This window comes from Cyprinodon variegatus, unplaced genomic scaffold, assembly GCF_000732505.1.
Source record: "Cyprinodon variegatus isolate N-32 unplaced genomic scaffold, C_variegatus-1.0 Scaffold171, whole genome shotgun sequence".
In the NCBI taxonomy this organism is placed as follows: Eukaryota; Metazoa; Chordata; class Actinopteri; order Cyprinodontiformes; family Cyprinodontidae; genus Cyprinodon; species Cyprinodon variegatus.
The window spans coordinates 14,376-29,560 of record NW_015150624.1 but is presented as its reverse complement, the minus strand read 5'-3'; the positions used below and the strand labels follow the sequence as shown (position 1 = coordinate 29,560).

The 15,185-nt window shown below is 35.2% G+C and overlaps 1 protein-coding gene across 1 annotated transcript in view; it reads right to left on the bottom strand.

The window, feature by feature from the left end:
* LOC107087027 (ERC protein 2-like) overlaps positions 1 to 15,185 on the bottom strand; it is a 206,592-nt gene that overhangs the window by 179,903 nt on the left and 11,504 nt on the right. Inside the window, exons 5-6 of the mRNA XM_015378362.1 lie at positions 2,715 to 2,759; positions 1,476 to 1,631 (exon numbers count right to left, since the gene is read on the bottom strand). Of these exons, the coding sequence (XP_015233848.1) occupies positions 1,476 to 1,631; positions 2,715 to 2,759 (201 nt within the window). The remainder of the gene's footprint in view (positions 1 to 1,475; positions 1,632 to 2,714; positions 2,760 to 15,185) is intronic.

Genomic DNA, 15,185 nt, shown 5'->3' with positions numbered 1-15,185 from the left:
ACCAGTATATGTCTGGTTTGGTTATTAAAATATGATCTGCATACTCATAACAGAGTTATCAACTGCTGTTCTTCTTGTTTTAAACACATTTTGATTTACAACTGCTTTGTGTGCTAATGCTAACAAATTTACATATGTTTTAAAACATTCTAGCCTTTTGAAAATCTAGAGGTCTTAGATGGCTAAAGACATCTAGTCAGTGAGGAGGAAATGCTTAAATTAAAACTCAATGAGATTGGTGAAGAACGAGTATTGAAAAGACTTTGAAAATTGTTTATTTGTTAAATCAAGGGAAGCTGGTCTGGGAATTTCAGAAACTGCTATGTTACCCGGTATGAAAAAAAGAAAATTAAGTTATTGATAGTATAAAGTACTGGTGCGGATCATAGCTTTATGACAACACTGTATTAATCTTCTCATACATCAAGCAACAAAATGCACCATAACCTGACTATCCATTTCAGGAGACAACAGAGTATCTTTACTCAGAAGCTTCCATAGATTCTTTGTAAAACATACCCCTAGAGGAGACCCTTCATCTCACAACCTTTATTATCTAGGATAAATCTTAAGAAAAACTTGGAAGACATAATCTACAGTAATTCACAGTACAAATTTACTTTTTTCTTTAATTAAGGATTTTTGAATTCAATTAAGCAGTAAAGCTAATATAATTCTAAAAACTCGATTCTTCTACATGATACCACTCTGTGTGAGTGGTCTCAGCAAATGACTGCTCACCCTGAGCCCGGTTCTGCTGGTCTGCAGGTTTCTACCTGTTAAAAGGCAGTTTTTCCTCTCTACTGTCACTACAAGCATGCTTGGTGTGAGGGATTGCCTTCGAGTCACTGAGTTGATGCAATGAACTGGTTTCCCTCAGATAGAAAACTTTGAATTAGTTTGACTGTAAGATCTCATTGACCTGTCTCTATAAAGTGCCTTGAGATGACATGTGACATGAACTGAATTGAATTGATACCGTGTTACTTATATTCCAGTAAGCTCCATAACGACCACAATAACGAGATTAAAATCCATCACAGTACCTTTTGGGTGTAGTGAAACAAAGAAATGAAATGCGTGATGCTACTGGATGTTACTTGCCAATACGGACCCAAATATATATGGAGTGTTTCTTACACCTAATCAAATCTCTGCCACGAGGAAAGGAGGAAGATTTAAAGGTAGGCACTCAAGCCAGATCTACCAAATAAAGATATCAAGAGGTGTTCATCCTCCAGTTACAACAGAAAACCAAATTTCATTCATTTTTTTTACATTCATTAACATATAAAACATGCTTTTATTAATATGTAACATGCATGACAACATAAGAAACCGTTCAACAGCTGCTACAAAAATGTTTATATGACATGATTAAAAAAAAATTTTTTCATGCACTAGCTAATTAACATGCATAATTCAAATCACGCATGCATTGTGTTGCTGGCTTATGTTTCATGCAGAGTGTCTACCTTAGTTTTCATAAATTTAGAGTGGCTCTTGTAGACTTCCACCTGCTTGAGTTCATCGTGCCTGTCATCAGGGTGCAACAGGCCATTGGTTTTTAGCATCTGGACCTCATCCTCTAAGTCTCTGATGTTTCTTTCCAGGGAAGAAATCTTGGTGTCCTGTACCAGCAAAAATTGTGTGGCAAAGAGTCAGAAACTCATCAGCTATTAATCCAACAGCAGTATCAAATTTTATATAGAGAATTTAATCACAAAACAGCCAACATGAAGACAAGATATAGATCAACAAACACTATCCAATCTGAGTTGCACCTACAACATTTATACAAAGATGTAATGGGGATGTTTATTTCAAATGACCCTACTGTTCTATTAAGAGTAATTGTAAAGTAACTGCCATTATACTATATGTATCATCATTTACGGAAATAAAGATGTTAACTAGCTTTAAACAGTTTATATACGTATATCTGGAAGAAGGGGTTAAAAGCTTAAAAAAACCCATCATGAATACTAATGACACAGAAGTTTTACATAAACTCATATTAAGTGTTATATAACCATTTACTCTCAAAAAAATCCAAAAATAAATATATAATTTATGGTCATAGGAGTATTTAACCAACTTATAACCAGTATACATCTCTGTGTCACATGTTAAGTTGATTTGGGATAATAGGTCATAGATCAGCTCAAAACATTTTTGTTTTTTAATATCCGTGAAGAAACGGTCTGTCATGTCCAGGTCCTAAAGTTGTATGGTGGCATTGGTTTAGACAAGTGTTAAACACTAAACTTTGAAATGGGCTGCCCAGTATCATCAGCGCAAAACACAGACACACAGACTGAGCAAGAGGGAATGTATAAAGTTACGTATCGAATTACTGAAACAAACATACCAGAGTGTAAACTTGGGTAGAGTTGTTTTGGATAGTCAGGAAAACAGTGATACACTAGACTTGATTTTTGCATTTTAAACTATGTTTCTCATTTCCATGGGAGGATACAAAATTAGTCACAGCAAAGACAAACAGCTCATTTTTTAAATTAACATGACATGCAAAAGGTTTACCATGTAATAAGAGCCAAACTTCCAACTTTCCAGGATACAAACAATGGTACATGGCATTCTTACAATTCAACCCAGAGAAAGTTTTTCAAAAGTGGGGTAAAAAGTCATACGGGAACACAGTTGTCTATGTCAAAATAAGGAAAAGATAAATACAAGCGCTAGTACAATACCTGCCAGATAACATCAGGATCAAAACAGAACGATGGGTTTGTGTTCTGCAATTACAAAGCAGACATTTGCACATCAAAGGCTAAAACAAAAGCAAGACGTGATATAAGGAAAATGCTAATCGTTTAGCTGCTTAAACTAAATAAGTAACATTGCTTGAACTGCCTCTTTCTATTTTTATTTCCAAATCAATCTGTCAGAGTAATATTCAGATTCCATCTGTGACTAACACTGAATGTTAATAAGTGGAAAAATCACAAAGTATCTGTAGCTTTGAGGTAAGGAAGTCACTTTTGGAATAAGTGCTTTGCTGAATGAACCCTAAGTATGTGTGGTGGATAACTCAAAGACTCATGTGGAGTCAAGTGCATTTTTCACAGCAGTGAAGGATTCAAAGGCTGAGTTGAGAGAGAAAGCTTCCATATGTGACATTTGAAACAAATTGAATAAGTGCTTAACTCGGCATGGGCCAATAATGAACTTTGGACATGGTGGCTATACAAATACTGAGGCATAATAAGATATACATACAGGTAATAATTAGTTTACAGTCTATATGTGAGTATTTAAAATCTAGGCAAATATTCAGCTCTTATGCAACAGGAAGAATGAGTATGTCACTTTGATGAAATACCGTACAAGCGTTGAAAAAGAAAACAACCTCACTCATTGCCCATATAACACAGGCAAACCTCGATTCAAATCTATTTGAAGATAGATTTACTTTTCCAAGAACTGATACCACATTACTAAAAGGCAGAAAAGTGTGATGTCACTGAAAATGTTTTCTCCTCGAGGATTTGCTAAGTCCTACCTTCATATCAATGACAGTTTGCAGAGTTCTTGTCTTAGCCGGATCGGCCTGGAGATGGTTACGCCGATGGAGCTCCGGGGGAGGGACCCGGTAAAAACAAGCCTGGCGACTCATCATCTTTAGCTCTTTCTAACACCCACAGCTTTAGAAGCACTCGCAAAAAATAAACTGATAAATCTCACTGGCTCCCTTCTTTTTGTTCCTCAGGTTGTGTTTTCTTAAAGAATGTTATGAAATCCATTGCTGTGCTCCCACAAAAAGTCAATAAAACTTTTCCTATGATCTAATCTGCTTCCTCTCCAAAGGATGCCTTCTATGCCTGAAGTGTTTTTTTCTGTCCTGTTTTCTTCGTGTCCCTCTTTCTCTGGTTGCTAGCAGGTAGAAGGAGGCAAGTTCAGGTTTAGGATTGGATGACTGAGTCTTGATCACTCTTTTTGGTGCAAATTCTCGGTTTCTTTTCTCCCACTTGCTTTTACTGTCTCTCCTGCAGATGTCTCTGGCACGATGAAGCTTGTGCTAGGCAACACTTTCTGCCAGCACATGCGCTAAGCTTTTTCTATCAATAATTAATGGTAGCTCTGACCTGCAGAGATGCCTACACAAAACAACAAAATTGTTCAAGCTGCAGGCACACACAAAAACTGGCATTCTGGAACATTAAGTGTTGCTGCAAAATTCCCCATTACTCCTCTTCTTCATAGCTTCTCTAATACAAACTGCACAGTACTAGCCAAAAATTTATTCACCTAAAAATGGAAGATATCTCCTATTGAAGCAGTTGGTAAATTTTTTGTGAAAACACTTTATTGAATAAGAATATCTGCAAAGTTCTGTTTCCAAAAAGTATACATGCCTAATCTAATGTAAATAGTTGGACCCAAATTCCAGAGGATTGGGCTCAGATTACAAATCAACAATCTACCAGCTTTATGCTCAACTTGATAAATGAAAAAAGATTCAGAACTTAGGGAATTTTGTACAGATAAGCAAGGATTTTGACTTTTGTTCCACTTTAATCTCAATAAACTATTAGAGATAATAGCAATATGTTTGGCCTGTAAACTAAGGCCAAAACAAGCAAGGACAACTGCCTCAGTGAAAAAAAAAATTGGGTAACCTATAAAAGTGACTCTAAATGACAACTACATGTCTTCTGTAATACCGTTACATCGGTCTATAAACCTCCACTTATATGACAGCAGATCCACCTTTCTAATCAGAGGATGACAGACATACAGAGGTCCATGTTTTAAGAGTTGAGAAGTAACATGTTGACTATTTTATTTGCCACAGAAAAGATATCAATTTGGATTGAGTGAAAAGTGTGCTGTGCTGAGTCCTTACAAAATACAGTCTCAAATTAATGAGACTGCTATCATAGTTATCACATGTGTGTAACAAGTGAATTCATTTAGACTTAAGCATTTTAGTTTAGCCACTGATTATCTTAAACAAAATAACTGTGTTCCATTTGCACTTCTTAAATCAGTAAACATTAAGATGACTACTCTGGAGAAAGTTTATAATAAATTATTTGGAATTTTGAAATCAAAGGTATCTTCACATGAAGAACACATACAACCAATGATATTGCTAAATGCTTTTCAGAAATATTTTACTTTTGTATTAAAGCTATTATCAGGTAGTATAAAAAGAAGGACATTTCTAAAAAACAAAAGACAACACTGTTTTGGCTCATCTAGGTTTAAACAGCTGATGTCCAAAAGTATCAAAATAAAAAATACTTAGAGGATTCATGAAATTTTATCTTTTATTTGATGAAATCAGATTAAAATTTTTTTTTTTATATATTTTTAAATGTATGATATTCTTGTATTTAAATTTTCAATCAGAACTACTATCCTTTCAGAAAGGAAGCAGGATAATTTTTCATATTAAGTTGTAAAGCACAGAATATGTTTGTAAGATAGATAGGAAATGTAAGATAGATGTTTGCAAGAAGAAAAAAAGAGTGCATAAAGAAGGGTTCCCAGAGTGGAACCAAGAATGTACTGAAATAAAAGGCAATACAAAAGCTTTGACAACAAATCAAGTACAATTTTTGACATAAATCATATAAAAATCAGTGGTGCACAAAGTATTCAAAAGTTGTACTTGAGTAAAAGTATTGATACTCATACTGTAGTCAAGTCTTACTCAACTACAAGTAAAACTTACTTAGTCAAACATTTACTCAATTTGAAGTATCAAAGTACTCATTTTGAAAATTCTTAAGTATTCAAAAGTGCATGTATTTAAAAGTACTTAAATATTCAAAAATACAAATTAGATGTTCTAATATTAATTTCTGTGTAATTTACCATGTACCATGTAACTTTCAGAAACCACCTGAAGTGTTGATGTTAGAGCAACTCTGCTAAAAATTCTACACCATCTGTAAAGAACTTCAGCATCAAAATGCCAGCTAAGGAAAGCTCTTTTGACTTAGACTAACTTTATTGTAATTTTGTATACACAGCGTGTCTACACAATACAATGCATACAGTTTTTCAACGTTTTAAAGTGCAGCAGTGATCAATATGTAATCAGTGCAGGAGAGACATGGTGAAAAGGGCATTGATGTGGAGGTTTCAGAGTAGTGCAAAAATGAATAAATAGATATGGTGCAAAATGTGGTAGAAGTCAACCGAGTTGAATTCTATTTAAAAGGATTTGAATTAAAGTTTACAACAGTTCAACAGGCAGGGAAAAAGCTGTTACGGAACCTGCTCATCCTGCACCGAATAATGCAAAACAGTCCATATAGGGGGAGTGAGGGGGTCACTGATGATGTTACGGGCTTGCAACACACAGCACTGGGATGAAATGTCTTTTATAGAGGGAAGAAGAGCCCAGATGATTACTTCTTGGTTAACCTCTGTATCACCGTTTTAAGGTGTTTACAAATAAAAACTCAGAATGCATGAACATTACACTGGTAAAATGTTTACCAGTATAGACATGTTAGACATCCTTGGAGAGCTTAGATTCTCCAAAATTCAACCACCAAGTTTATTTTATGGACATAGTGAGCACCAAAGCACAATTAACACAGATATAGCAGCATGTCAAAATGTACCATGACAGAGCAGCAATAACAAGCAAACAACTGTTTTTTTGAACTGCTGTTCAAAAAAGACCTATTATGTTCGAGAATAAAAGAAAAACCATCTTTAAATCTTGTTTGAACTGATGCAGTTTGGGCTTGATGCAGCTTGGGTGTTTTACTCACCCAATTGTCAATAATTATATTCAGAAACTAAAAAGTGTTCGCTTTCAAATAATGTATCACACATATAATTTGGGCTTACAGTTCCTAAGTTATTTGTTTTTCCATTTGGGTATGCAAAATAGGTGAGAATGAGGTGGATATTAAGAGGTTTAAAACAAAAAGCAAAAACAAAACAAAATTGTCTCGATTCTCCTGACAATTTTATTATGTGAAAAAGGTTTAAGGTTGAATCTATTACCACAAAGAACCCGCAACTCACACTACTGAACAACTTGGTCACATGGCAACAAGTAACACCCAAATTAAAAGTATAAACTAAAAATAATATCTACCCTGAGTTTCTCACATTTGTGAAATGTCATGAAAATCTCTAACGCAGTGCTGTCTAAATTCAGTCCTAAGGGCTTCTGCCATGCTGAAATTGCATTTAAAAAGTAACAAGTAACTAGCAGCTTCCTTGAAATGTAGTGTAGTGAAACTTATTAATAGCCCCCCAAAAAATGACTCAAGTAAAGTAAAGATACTCAAAAAAAATACTTAAATACAGTAATCAGGTAAATCCACTTTGTTCCTCTCCACCACTGGTTGAAATATACCATAAGAGCAGTTAACCTTTTGATCACCTAAGTTTAGAATTTTAGCCACTGTGAGCTGTTGAAATTCCAGCCTCCTGTTGGCTGGGCTTTACATTGCTTCAATCTGATGTAAAAGTTGTAACTTTCTAATGACATAATGCCAGAATTTACCTTTCCTTTCTGTCATAGCCTGTGCACTCGTTTCTATGTCTTTGTAAAATTTGGGTCTCATTCAAGGAAATTAAGTCATGCAAAAGAAAATGTCATCATATGTGTCAGAGTTTAGAGTATGGGAGGAACAGTACACTATTTGGTTCTGCCATACTGACACAATACTGAAAGAAGGTTCATTTCTGGTCTCGGGGCAGTTTTACCATCTGAGACAAACATTCTACTGCATGAAGAGTTGGGTTATTTTGATCTGGTTGATAGACAGGGCAGTAAAAACACACAATCAGTGTGTTTAGCGAAAAAGGGTACATCACGGCTGAAATTAATTATTTTCTCTTTGTTTTTTCAGAGTTCATGCAACAATTAGAACAATCTATAAATCGGACTGAAAGAAAACTTACCAATCTGTTTCCAACAGTAAAAGTACCGTATGCTTCATAATTTTTTTTGTTTTTGTTTTTCAGCTTCTCTATTGGAGATTGCTCCTGTGCTTGTTATGTGACCAAAAATACTTGAATTCATGAACAACTCTGATTCCAAGGTGCCTGATCCCCATGGTTACTGTAGAAAACAGGCCCAAATCCCCTCCTCCACCCACATGTTTAGGAGATATATTCAAGGTTTATGCTGTTAGGCTGTGTTTACATCAAATATTGTGCTGTGCATTACATTACATTACAAAAACTTTCACATAGAAGTCAAGTGATGCATGCAGATGCATTATTGTTCATCTGAAGCATATTGCTCTTATTATAACTATTGTCAAAAACTTTTAACATTTAACTGAACTGTGGACTGTGAGATTCTAAAAGGTTTTGTCAATTTCTCTGAGCATCATACAGTAATTATTGTTTAGTAAGAGATCATAATCCTATTAAACTGAGCTAAATTAAACAAATAAAGATTAAGACTAACATAAATGGGTATAGGATCTCGTACAAATAGACAAGTGTATCAGTAAATAATAAAATACATAAATATATATCTTTCCATCAATAGTACACCTAAAGTGGCCAGAGATACAGCGAGTAAAATGTAATGAATTCCATATCAAATTTTCTTAGTTCATTTATTAATTTGTCACGCATACACTTTCCTTGAAAACTATCAATAGCACATAACAAAATATTTTTTATCAAGCTTATATTAAAAAAAATATACTGATTATTGGCCAACATAACATTTAATATTAAAAATCTGTTTTATTGCAACTGTATGTTTGGTTTCATTGCTATGAAGCTAGTATTAAATATCTATCTACAGAGGAATCTCAATTGTAATGTATACATCTGAAAAAGAAAGATAGATTTAGGTACACAATTTCATTAAATCCTCAGTGGATCTATGAACACTGCTAATAAGCAGTCATTAAGACTAGGTTACATAAAAGATTAAAGACATCACATTTCTGAGCAGGTTTAAAGCACAACTGGAAACTCAGAGGAAGTCAGTCTTTCTAAACTACAAAGAACTGGTGTATGGCATTAGATAGGCTTTCTTGGCCAAATATTCTAGGGAGATAACAAAGTGCATCAATTCTGTGATGTATGGGTTTGAAAATAAACAAGGGAATAAAACAGTGCATGTGTGTCTGCTTGTATGTTACAACATAAGTTTACTTCTGGGAAGGTCTATTAGCAGAGACTTAAAGTGGCTAATAATGAATATAAACCTAAAAAAAATCCACAACTGAAACATGCTTTTCCTGAATTATCCAAAATAAAACAAAAGTGTATTTGCAGGGGAAAAGAAGGGAGTAGGGAACACTAAAGACAGACATAATCAAAATGAAACAACTTCTTGGATGAAAAAAGTCGCATTAAAAAAAGGAAAAGATTGAAAAAATAAGGATCTGCTGACATGAATGTCCAATTTCAACAGGTTAGCACTAAAGTGTTTAAAAAGCCACATTTCTGAAGTTTCATCAATGTTTTTGAAGGAAAGAGCAGATAGAGAGGAGCTGCCAAAACAAGCAGAAGTAGCTCTGAAGCCAGGGGAGTCATAAGCGCCTGCTTGCTTCTTTTTAACAGCAGAGCAATATACTCAACCTTCCTGATCCCACACTGAGAGAAATGTCTTTATGTGAAATGGGGACCTAAACTTTATTTAGAACCCCTACAGAACATATGACAACATCACTATATGCAAGAATATATAAATGCCAAAGCAGAAATCTCACAGTGAGAGTGTATGCATATGCGTGTAGGATTTTGGCAGCAGGTCAGAGCTAGGCAGGATAAGACCAATGGTGCTGCTGTTATTATTGGGTCTACAGGGACCTGGCAACTTGGGAGAGTCAATTAGACCCAGATTTATGCCTCTTAGCATGCATATGTGCTGGTGCGTCCCATCACATAACTTTAGTTCACAGTGCATATAATCACCATAACTAAACTCTAACAGAACAGTACCACTTTGTGGCCATTTTTGCTACTGCAAGCATTAAAGTTTTACTGCAGACAGCACAGTCAAGAATCCCTTGAGAATGAAAAGATTTAATAGGTCTGTGTTGATCATTCTCATGCAATGCTGATTAGTTGACTGCATTGAAAGAGAATAAACTAACAATTTGAACTAACATTATAATGTTTGCAAATTTAAACAAAAATATAGAGGTGGTGAAAATATAAGGAAGGATGTGCACAACTTTAAACAGTGTTTTAAGTTTCTTAACAGAATTTCAGTACATTAAAGTAACAATATTTAAAGTATCATATTGGGATTTTACACATTAGTCCAACATAAAATCAGTGCATAATTGTAAAGTTGAAGGAAAGCTATACTGTACATGTATTTATTTAATAAAATGATGTAAATTGTATTAAAGGCGTTAAGTCAATTTTCTTTATTCTGACAACCGTTAAATAAAATTCAATGCAAACATTTTTCTTTAGAGGTCAGCTAGTTACATAGTGCACCAGACTGTAATCTAATTTTGATATAAGGCTACAGCTGGTCTGCTATACCTGAGTTCTAGTGAAAGAAACTGCATTATAAAGGTGAAAGAACATATTGAAGAACTCAGAGTTAAAGCAGTGTTATGTTTTAAAACTACTTTTTAAGCCCTGGATATTTTACTGATTACTGGTGTTTCCATCATCCAATTTATCATAATCATTATGCTGAGCTGAACAGACGAGAGGAAAGTAGAACAATGATTGGGTAAGATTATTATTCTCCTCTATTGGCAACTCTAGAGAAGCTGCAGAACTTTCAGATGAGAAAATCTGTTGATAGGACAGCAATTTATTTTTTACTCCAAGCAGAATGTCATAGTTGATGGAAAAAAATAAAATAAAAAGGTTTAATAAAAGTTTGACACAAACAAACAAGTGGAGGAGAGATTCTGGTCAGATAGGAGCAAAAGTTTAACACTAAGCACAGTTAAAATGAGCACTGCATATCACTGAACCCCTCGTTAAAACACTGTGCTGGCAACATCTTATCATGGGGACGCTGGTCTGAGTTCATAAAAATATGGATGGAGTGATCCTGGAAACAGATGCAGGCCATGACTGACTAAAAGTTCAACCACAGTTAAAAAGCATTGCTGCTCACAAAACTGTCCATCTGATCTAAGATTTAAAATCTTTTTTTTTTTCTTCCACTTCCCATTTATAGACAATTATGTTTTGGGCTGTCACAAAAACTCTCAATAAAATCTCTTGGAAAAATTACAAGAGGCAAAAAAGGTTTTCAAAGGGACTTCACATCTACAGAACATATCAGCACAAATGGTTGCTTCAAGTGATTTAAGAGCTAAACAGGATATGTTTGTTTTGGACAGTATAAAAATCAGAATATAAAGACCAGGGATTATCACACATTCTGGATCTAAATTCCTCCTTCAGTAAAATATTCACCAAAATGAAAGATTGTTGATTTTTCATGTCACTCTGTCAACAAAATTTACCTAATACAGAAAACTGAGGCATATATTCTTGCCATTACTGTAACAGATGTTATTTAAAAAGTGAGCAAAAGGTGAGTCTTTTATAATGATAAATTATAATAAATAAATAAAAAAACTATGCCTCCGTTTGCTCCCAAAATGCTGAATTCAAGGGTTCCATTCAATTTGACTTGAGCAAGAGTAGCCAGGAAGTGAAACAGTCAGCCACAGGTGTTAGCTGCTTCTTGTTCTTTACAGAAACCTCTCAAACAGACCGACCTTTCAACAATTGATGCATCAAAAGATTTTCAAAGGAATCAAACCTCCAAACCTCTTGGCAATCTCTCAAAGAAGTCCTTTGAAACATTAAAACAAACTTTAAAGAACTATAAAGTCTGAAAGTTTTCACTCCTGAGTGCTAAAGTTTAAAGAGTCATATATAGTTTAATTGCATGACTTTAAGTATATACATGCTCCAACAGACACTCTATCACCCCCATCTTTCATGAGAAGTAAAAAAAAAAAAAAAAAGAAGCTGAAAGAACAACATTCCCTCTCTTTTCAATCAGGGAGGTCAGAGTGTTTTTCCTCATTAATCATACATTAATATTCAGATAAACACTGCCTGTTTTTCTAGTTTAGAAAAACAGAACCTTTCTAACTCTCCCTCTCCCTCTGACAGACCGCTCAGACCTGGTTGCCCTTCCCCCGTAGCGTACATAGCCTATCTTAGGCTGTCAAATGGTTAAAAATAACATGGCTAAAAGAGTGTGTGAACAGGTACTCTCTTCTTATGTGCAAATCATGGCTGGGACCCACACATGACAAACTGATACACACCCACACGCACACACCCACCCACCCACACAACATCTACATTAGTACAGTTAGCATGAACCAGCCTACCCAGAATCGCCTTGGTGGCCAAACTCCCAACATGGGTGGATATCCCATCAACATCAACAACCCTTAGAGGGTTTTCTCTTGTGTGAATTGCTCAGTCAAAAGGATCCAGATGTGCACACACACACAAATACACACATGCCTTTATTCTGACTGGACACAGACAGGGAGACTCTGACAGCGTCAGAGACATACACAGACATGGAGCACACACACACACACACAGTGAAATTAAGGGCTAAGAAGATTTAGAAGTTAAAAATAGATAAGGCAGGAGTGAGGAGCTACAGAGCAGTCTACTGCGAACCCTCACAGCAGAGGATACAGACACACCTGTGCAGAAAAACCATTTCCTGCAGCCATGGATTCTGATAATGCCAGATCAAGAAAAGAAGATTAACATTTGGATATAATTTGATATGCTTCAACTTAATCCAAATTTATTTAATAATCATTTCTTTCAGCGCACAACAAGCTCCTCACGTCATGAGCAGTGAAATGCCAAATGCAAAGCTGGCCGCCCACAACTGGCAGATGATCATCAGCTATATATACACACGGCACTCTCACACAGTTAAACACATGTACACACACACATAATACCTTTCTCTATCTGTCTGAGGCCTTTCCATTTACTTCCAATCATTTCCAGCCCATTTGTAGAGCCTAACCAATACAGGTTCAAACCTAACCCTAAACCAGCAAATCCCCTTGTGGGATTCAGGCATCGGGCCTCACAAGGAGCAGTCGGTCCCCACAATGTGCTATTCTTCCAAAGAATGGGCGCCATAATGTATCACAACCAAGAATACACACAAATATGTTTGTATTTCTATTCATACTGGGACTTTACATTGACTTACGTTCATTATAGTTACTGAATCTATGCCTAACCCTGACGTTTACTCTAACCTCAACCATTTCCTGTATATTTCTAATCCCAAACTTAACCTAAAATTAATTCATCCCAGACCTCTAAACTGACTCTAGGCTGAAAAACTTAATCGTATAAATCATGATTATTCGATTATTGAAATAATTATCAACTAATTTAGTAATTGCTTAATTGTTAACTGGAGTCTAGAGACTGTAAAACATGCAAGAAGTTGAAGGAGCAACCCATTTAGAGTAGAAAATATACCTAAATTGTAAAAAATATATACGGTATATAATTTTTTGCTTTTAAGATAAAAAAAAAAGAAATGTCTTTCAAAATGCTCTATCCAGAACTCAAGTGGAAAAGTTTGAGTTCCACCTGGTTTATCTTTGTAAAAAGTTTTCTTTAAGGAATTTTGGGCAATCCGATTATAAATCAAAAAAATAATCAACAGATTAATCGATTTGCTAACTAATTGTTAGTTGCAGCCCTTCACTCTAGCATTAAAAATTGGAGTCTGCCACATGCCACATTAAGACCAGCCTTTAGTCCCCAGAGGGCTTTGGGTCCTCAAAAGGTTAGTAAATATACCACAAATGGTCCTTAATAGATAGCAAAATCTAGTACACACACACACACCGCTACAAACGACTAGATTGTAAAAGTGCATGGCTGAAAAGAAGCTTAGAGCTCACTGTATGTTAATCTGGTCCATTGATAAGACCTGCTGAGCTGCTTTCTGCTCTTACCATCTCACAAAATACATACAAAAAACAGGTGCACACAAAAGTCCACATTCTCAAAGCCAAGTATTAAAACTGACAAACAGCAGAATAAAATAGAAAAAATGTATGTGTATCAATTCAACAATAAAAGCCAAAAGTTAAATTTTTCACCACAAAAATCTGTGTTGGAATTAGAATACAGAGGATGCGGATGTCTGGTTAGCTACAATATTGCATGAAAACATTGATGCTCTCGTTTTTACATGCTGCAGACCTTCAAAGAAATTCAATAATATAAAAAAAAATCTTTAATACCTGAAAAACCATCTTGATTGTCCCATGACTTCTGGTGAGATATTTTGTTTACGTATTAGACAAAAGTGAAACATTTTAGAAGCAAATCTTGTGTAAATCTGAAAATTTTCAGAAACATAAAATCATTGTGACAGTTAGCAACGATTGAACCAAGGGCTACTCTATTGCTTCAGGACCTGCATGGCGTGCCTTAAACGATTGAACCATGCATTCTTCTCTTAACCAAAAGAATTCCTAAGAACAATCACTGACCGTAAGTTTCTGACCTTAGACTGAATCACACTTGGGTTACCCAGCATGATCCAAAGTAAACCAAAGTCGACTTTTGAATGATTAGTGGAACGGAAATAATAGTTTTGGAATTACCTGTTCAAAATCGAGACTTAACTCTAATTAAATTGCTGTGGCTTGACCCTAAACATCCAAGTTCAAAAATTCTTCACAGCTCTAAAACCCTAACTAAAATGCTCATTCGAGAAAGCCCATATTCTTATCTTCAGCTACCACAGCATACATGTCAGATGAGATAATACTATTTATAATTCAGCGATAGTATCAAGGTGCCTCTTTACTGTATCTCTTATACTATATTCATTGGTTGTGCTGTTCTTTTTACGTCTCTCTTTGCAGGTGAAAAAGCAGACAGGAGACGTTTTATTATCGTCTCCCTTTTATCTACTCTTTCTTTCATCTTTTCTCCTTTTTCCTGTTATACACTCACACACACATATACATACATACATATACATATACATTAGGGATGCACGATATAATCGGCCCCCTATCGGTATCGGCCTGTATCGGCCTTAAAACTGAACATCGGACATCAGCCACCCCACCGATATTTAACCCGATATTTGATCAGCTTCTGAGTTTCTAAAGTCTAAAAAAAAAAAAATACTACTTCTTCTTCTTGTTCCTCAAATACTTCTTTTTTAGTGACTTAAAAACTGCTAAAGACGAGGGAAA